The sequence below is a fragment of the Pangasianodon hypophthalmus genome, chromosome 1, assembly GCF_027358585.1.
Source record: "Pangasianodon hypophthalmus isolate fPanHyp1 chromosome 1, fPanHyp1.pri, whole genome shotgun sequence".
Taxonomy (NCBI): domain Eukaryota; kingdom Metazoa; phylum Chordata; class Actinopteri; order Siluriformes; family Pangasiidae; genus Pangasianodon; species Pangasianodon hypophthalmus.
The window spans coordinates 1,004,574-1,012,174 of record NC_069710.1 but is presented as its reverse complement, the minus strand read 5'-3'; the positions used below and the strand labels follow the sequence as shown (position 1 = coordinate 1,012,174).

General features: G+C 39.9%; 1 protein-coding gene across 2 annotated transcripts; it reads right to left on the bottom strand.

Moving 5' to 3' along the window:
- Positions 1-261: 261 nt before the first annotated feature.
- Positions 262-6,926, bottom strand: taf12 (TAF12 RNA polymerase II, TATA box binding protein (TBP)-associated factor). 2 transcript variants are annotated; one of them, XM_034308963.2, is made up of 6 exons: positions 6,724-6,926; positions 4,241-4,465; positions 3,245-3,322; positions 2,921-3,035; positions 1,853-1,941; positions 262-1,761 (listed from the first exon to the last, which is right to left on the bottom strand). In XM_034308963.2, the coding sequence occupies exons 2-6, from the start codon at positions 4,409-4,411 to the stop codon at positions 1,726-1,728; spliced, it is 489 nt and encodes a 162-aa protein (XP_034164854.1). In that variant the 5' UTR covers positions 4,412-4,465; positions 6,724-6,926; the 3' UTR covers positions 262-1,725. The 2 variants fall into 2 exon arrangements, with proteins under 2 accessions (XP_034164854.1, XP_034164853.1); XM_034308962.2 differs by lacking the exon at positions 6,724-6,926 and adding an exon at positions 6,499-6,656.
- Positions 6,927-7,601: the final 675 nt, after the last annotated feature.

The following is a 7,601-nucleotide window of genomic DNA, read 5'->3' as shown; positions in this document are numbered from 1 at the left end:
CACTGTTATCATTGCATCGTTGCTTCAGTCTCTCTCTCTGCTCTTGAATTTCTACTGAATTTCCCCTTTCTTCCTTTCCAAAAAAACATAATACTAAACAAATATCAGGTGCATTAGTTTCTATAAATCTTTACCCTAGACAACAGATGACTTGCATATATCTCAACCTTCTGTAGGACGAGATATGTCTTTGCTAATATCACTCGTTTCTCAGAAAAGTTAAAACGCATTTACATTGCATTGTCACGCATGCATGGGAAGTATGTAGATAATCAAATAATTTTATTTTTGGAAAAACAAAATGGACAAGCTTATAAAGAACCATGATACTCATCCAAAAACATGTTACAAACCCCACAAAAAAATCCATCCCAACCCCATTACCATAAGGCTTTGACAATTCTGTGAGTATTTTGGCTACACTATGACTGCAGTACTGTGAAACAAATCCTACATTAGGACTACACACTACAAACACTACAAAAAACACATGCCATGTGTGACTATCTGCCCTGGGTGGGTACTTTTCTCAACAAAACAATTCAAAGGTGTGGTACACTTACTATAACGGGCAAAACTGCAAAAGACAAATGTTACTTAAGTACTAAGAAAAGTACTGCATATGTGAAGTCCCTGATGGAACGTAATACAGCTCCAATACAGAAAGCCTCAATACACCACCATGACAAGAACAACGACCATCTATCAAATAATAAGCGTTTCTGCAAGCTATATTGCAGAAATGCATATTAAAATTCACTTGCCCAAGCAAACAAAACTTTATATTTATTAATAATAATAATAATGATGATGATGAAAACCTAGCTAAGTTAGCTAGAACTGAATAGCAATTTTGGATAGAATTAAAATTGCTATGCAACCTACATGTTGCAGAAGGCTACTTGAGTATCAGTGTTGTTCAGCTGAACATGTTTTGTTTTTACAAAATCACTGGACTGGACAAATAAATTCTAACTGAATGTACTGAAGAAGCAAATAATAGCACCTTAATTTGACATACTTAGAGTGAGCCATTAAGAGGGCGGATAAGTCATTACGAAAAGGAAAAGAAAAAGAATCAAAGAAATTGAAAATTAAAATACCCGAAGCAAGAAATAACAATGTTAACTGTGCACAATTTTTCTTCGTTATGTTTCCTTTAAAATAATAATGTGCAAATAATCTCTGACCCAAATTCATAATGACCTCTGGACACATCATACACATTTAACTTGTAAATAAGCGCAGCCATAACAACTCTCCCTGTGCCCAGAAGCACTCTTTACCACTACAGGCAGTAATAAACTCTTTAAAAAAAATTCACCCAAGAGATGATGGTCTCCAAAAAAATGAGAAATATAAGAGGGTGTAATGATAAATATGCAGCGAGATACAGTTTCTACACAACTTCATAGTGGCTGGTGTTAAAAACACATGAATGGCCACAGTGAGCTGATCTAATCATCCTGTTTTTTATGCAGCATTTGAGATCTATTATAGTACTTACGCCTATAACAGTATAGTCTATTGTAATCATACCAAGAACGAAACACAAATTACAGTTTAAACAACAGTTTGGGCAAGTGATTCAGACATCTGTAAAGGTAAAACAGTAGAAGCAGTTGATTACAGCGCTGATAACGTCGCACCTCATCATCATCAGCCTGCTTTAAAAAAAAAAAAAAAAAAAAAGAGCAAGAGAAATGTCAGTCTTCTGCATTCTTCCTATTTTTTGGTCGTCTTGCGGATCAGTGCCATTCTCTGGAGGAACAAAGACATTGAGCAAAATTACCGATTTGTTCTTTATGATGTCTGTGTTCTGTGTGTGACATCTGAAAGCATGACGGCTGACCTGTTTGTGTGCTTCCGTAGTGCACGCCTTCTTGTACGGTCGGATTTCATCTGAGCCAAAGCCAGGGATCCACATGTTCCACTGACGCTCTGCAGAGTCACAGAACAGCACAGAAGCAGCTCTCAAACAGTGTAAATCTCACAATCACGGCTACTGTGGACGACACTCTGCACTCGCGCTCACTTTACGCTTATGCAGCACAAGGTTAGAACCAAGAACGATCTAACACGAGAGAAACGCTCAACAGAGACACCAAACGTGGTTCAAACTGATTTACTGCCAATTAAAACAGCTGGAAGTAACAGGGTCATAATAAACTTTCATAACCAAAAGCTACATGGTTCATGTGACAGAATCCCACATCCTAAACAACTACGAAAGAGAGTCAACATTTGCTGTGCCGACAGCTCGACAACAGCGGAAACATGTGCCTTGTCCTTATTTTTCTGTATTTGAGTTTCACATAAAATCATAAATAGTAGATATCTAGAAATAAAATCAGTGCCACTCTCTCCAAAGCCTGTGACCAGTGTCCTACCAGAATACTAATTTCTCAAAAGCTTATTTATTTAAAAACACAAATGTAACTGAATTTTTTTTTTTTTTTTTTTTGCAAAATTTGGTCATTTTATATTAATGCCTTGAAAGAAAGCAATCCAAAACAAATCCATCAATTCACTATTTCATTAGGACAAAAGAAATGAAAAACACAACAGATGCTGAACTTTGCTTAATTACTCTATTTCTATTTCACTCAAAAGATAGTTTTCCTCCTGAAAAACTAAGAAGAAGTCAGTTGGTTTCATTGCAGTCAAAAACATTAGCCAATTAAACTTTTTTTTTTTCCCCTGTGGTATTAATAGCTTATTATTAAAATTTATTTTGGACCTAAATATGTATGTTGAAGATGTCGAATTGAAGATTTTGTTTAGAAATGTTAGAAGTGTAATAGCTAAATGGTGTAGAAAAATTAATAAACTAATAAACGAAGACACCAAGACACATCTCCAGTCACAAAAAAAAAGAGCCATGCTGTTTAAAAAAAAAAAAAAAAAAAAAAGGACTCACCAAGGTGCAACTGCACATCCTTCACTTCGAGAGTGTTAGACTTGCGGTGACGAGCGAGCTGACAGGCCGCGGTCACGACACTCTCTATAAAATCATCAGCAACTTGCAGCAACATCTGAGAGGAAGGACAAGAAGCAGTAAAATTTTATACCGCCATGTTCCATGTATTGTACAAAGCCACTTTGAGCACACTTTAATTAGGTTTTTGAGAAATAAACTAAAATAAAAACACAACAAACACCACAAATGTATCTCCTCTCCATTCACACAAGCCTTTCTATTCAGTTTAAAATACTCCACTTAGGAAGGCGAGAGATAAATTACCTCCTCGACGTCTTCATCGAGCTGCTCATTGGGGTCAATTTCCCGCACAAGGTCCTGCAGTTTCTTCTTACTGAGCACCTGTAAAGCACAGAGGAGTTAGATACCTGCATCAGGTTCATCCTGGAATGTGATGAGATACGATGAGTACGAGTCCAAACTTTTCTTAAAGTAAAACAGATCTGAAACTTAAGAAGCTAAATATAAAGTTCACATACTTTTACTCTTCATGCTTGTTTAAGATCGTTTATTATTTGGACGAAGAAAAAAAAAAAAAAATCACATTTTGATTGAAATTCATACAGACATCTGAACACATTTTTTTTTATGAGATGAAGTGATGCAGTGATTAATTACAGTCCATAGGTTTGTGCACATTAAAGAACTGAACAACGCACGAGTGACTGTAGTGGCTTTGGGGCTGCAGTTGCCACGAGCAGCTTCGTACTCAGGACTCCATCAGTGGACAGTGGATAGATTTTAACCAGCCGGACTTCTTGCGAAAACTGTGAGGAATTTACTGGTTGCACAATTGCACTATTTGTCCATGTAGTACACAATAATAGAAGGGATTTATTTATAATCGCACTATCTGTGTCACCCAGATGAGGATGGTTCCCTTTTGAGTCTGGTTCCTCTCAAGGTTTCTTCCTCACATCGTCTCAGGGAGTTTTTCCTCACCACCGTCACCTCTGGCTTCCTCATTAGCGATAAATTCACATATTTACAATAGATTTTTTGTGAATCCATTTATTTCTGTAAAACTGCTTTGTGACAATGTTGAATTGAATTGACTACACTCTCATCATTTAGCCTCCAACGAGCAGCGAGATGTTCGAGTCGATTACGAGGGTAGATACAGTGAAAACACCATCAGCTCTCTGCCTGTGCACCTGCCATGACATTTTGCGACAATGAAATACAATAATGTCTGGAACGACCGGAACTGCGACATTTCAGAACCGCCTTCGTGGCTTGTTAGGGTGTGGACAGCCTCACCTGAGTTCCCTCAGGACTCACTCTCCCAGCAGGCCCCGGGGTTCCCAGGGCTTTCCCCGGAACTGCAGTGCTATTGGCCATGCCGGTGGCGAGGGGCGGAGTCGGCGAGCTCTCGGCTTTCACGGCGCTGTACAGGTTGGATCGGCCAGGCTGCTGTTGATATTGATTCATGCTATGCTCAGAAAAGGCTATCAGTCACTCATCCACCTGTCAGGCTGCGTTCAACTGTTTAAATAAAAAGAAAAACAACAACAACAACAACAACAACGATTACTGTGTTGACATGAACGAGCACCAATCCAACAAACTGAAATAAACACACTATAAAGCAGCATCACAAACTCTTTTAACTAGCTGTCTGTTAGATATCGTCAATATTCTCATGTACACAGAACATCTGATGGTGTAGTTTGGTTTTTATCATTGTTTTGTTTTCCATTAGATGTCGCTGAGGAATTCCGAGACTGCGCTAAAGTGAAACTACACTTGTGTCTGAAGGCTGTGATCATAAACCACTTAAGGAAGCACAGTGCCAATGTCTTCTCTATTAATCTCCTTTGAGTCTCAGTGGAGCGTACAGCCAAACAACAACGTCTTAACAGATCGGTAACATTTGGGGGTCGTGTTATCAGTATAAATGATACAGAGGAAGTCGTTTTGCACCGGATCCTGTTCCGGCATGAGTCGGTGCTTGCTTTCGCAAAAATAATATTCACGGATCAGGCAGCTATGTGGATTTTTTTTCCTTTTAGGAAGAATAAAATAAAATGAAGTAACAAGAATTTTTAAATAAAAGGTAATGAACGATCATCTTTTAAGTCTTTCTTCTCTTCCAAAAATAAAATTTAAGTCTTTCTTCCCTTTCAAAAATAAAATCTGCTCATTTCCATGATGTCCAATTGACACATCGATCACACGTCGTGCAAACAGTGAAAGAAGACAGCTGACTCCGCCGTCATTTCTTAAAGAAGTAAACAAAAGCGATGGGGCAGAACAAGAGTCTAAAAAAAAGGAACTGATGCTTTAAAAAGAAAAAAAAAAAAAAGGGAGCTGTTTCTGAAACTCGTTGGACCGCAGATGACATTACGGTGTTGTATTAGGCAAGATATTTTAGTTCACTGATCTCAGGTTTTCGTATTACGCTGTTTAAAGAGCACAATGTACTCTGGGTAAGACGTTGGCGTTCTGTCCTTTTCCCTCCGTAGCCAAAAGTATGTGGACACCTGACCATCACAACCACATGTGCTCGGTGAAGATCCCATTCCAAAGCTGGTTCCGTCTTTATTACTATAACAGCCAATAATCGATTGCGGAACATGGCTGTCCGGATTTACCATCCAGGAGCTTCAGTGAGGAGGTCTGGAGAACATCCGGCGTTCAGGTTCATCCCAAAGGTGTTCAGCGGGGTGGAGGTCAGGGCTCTGTGCAGGCTCCTGGAGTTCTTCTACTCCAATCTTAGCAAATCATGTCTTCATGGACGTCGCTATGTGCTCAGGAGAACCACCATGCTGGAACTAGTTTGAGAAATCCTAATTCTGCCTCATATAAAGACAATTTCTGTACAATTACATGCTTCCAGATTTGCGTCAACAGTTTGAGGAGGACCTGTATACGGGTGTGATGGTCAGGGGTGCACATACTTTTGGCCTTTAGTATGTTTTTTATCCTTTTACCTTTCAAAGATAGAGTGCTTGACAATGTTATCTCATTCTAGTGTTGTGTTTTATACACTCTCACATTTCTGTCAACTGTTTACTCCTCACCGGAAGTTAGTCCGCAAGGCATCATGGGATTGACGGATGTTGCAGCCACGTACAGATAGAAATGTTTTGATTTATCAGTTTCTAACTGTTTGACATAATCACTGGTTTCACATTACCAAAGACTACTATATCTATCAATTCTAATGTCTGCTCGATTAACATTTCCATAATGAGCTCAAAAACAGCATTGTATGAACAACTGCTAGCTTATTAGCATTGGTCAAACGTTAGCAAGTTAGCTTCCACTTAGATAAATAAATATAAATATAACCGGAAGTCCTAAAAAATTAAAACAATATCTAGTTAATGTTACTGTACATCTTTAATGTTCCATACTTTCTCCATGTTTACGTTTTTCTACATTTTAGGCTGTATGCTAGTCCACTCTGTATCTCGCTAACTACACAACAGCACTTAGCTGAAGGCTAATCGCTAACTCTGTGGAATATAGCGCGCAGGAAATGTTTTAAATGCAATATCATATAAATACTTTACCTTATACTAACAGCGTAGTCTTATTTCTCCATTTTCTGTTGAATTGCAGTATTAAATGGTTAAAAATAAGGTCTAGCAAATTCAGAGCCCCTCCATTAGCTGTGCCGCTAGTCAAGAGGGCGTTAAATACAGGGACAAGACTGAAGAGCGGAAATGTTACATTACAACATAAAAGTCTCTGGAAAGAAATATACACCAATTAGCCATAATATTAAAATCACCTGCCTAATATTGTGTAGGTCTCCTTGTGCCACCAAAACAGCTCTGAGCCGTCGAGGCATGGACTCCACAAGACCTCTGAAGGTGTGTGTGGTATCTGGCACCAAGACTTTAGCAGCAGATCCTTTAAGTCCTGTAAGTTGTGAGGTGGAGCCTCCATGGATCGGACTTGTTTGTCCAGCACGTCCCACAGATGCTCGATCGGACTGAGATCTGGGGAATTTGGAGGCCAAGTCAACACCTTGAACTCTTTGTCATGTTCCTCAAACCATTTTTTGCAGTGTGTCAGGGAGCATTATCCTGCTGAAAGAGGCCGCTGCCATTAGGGAACACCGTTGCCATGAAGGAGTGTAACCTGGTCTGCAGGAATGTTTAGGTAGGTGGTACGTGTCAAAGTAACATCCACATGAAGGCCAGGACCCAAAGTTTCCCAGCAGAACATTGCCTAGACCATCACACTGCCTCCGCCAGCTTGCCTTCTTCCCATAGTGCATCCTAATGCCATCTCTTCTCCAGGTAAGCGACACACACACACCTGGCCGTGTACATGATGTAAAAGAAAACGTGATTCATCAGACCAGGCCACCTTCTTCCATTGCTCCATGGTCCAGTTCTGATGCTCACGTGTCCATTGTAGGTGCTTTCGGTGGTGGACAGGGTCAGCATGGGCTCTCTGACCGCTCTGCAGCTACGCAGCTCCATACGCAGCAAGCTGCACTGCACTGTGTGTTCTGACTCCTTTCTTTCAGAGCCAGCTTTAACTTTTTGAGCAATTTGTGCTACACTAGCTCTTCTGTGGAATCGGACCAGACGAGCCTTCGCTCCTCATTTGTAACAGTGAGCCTTGGGAGCCCATGACCCTGTCGCTGGTTCACCAGTTGTCC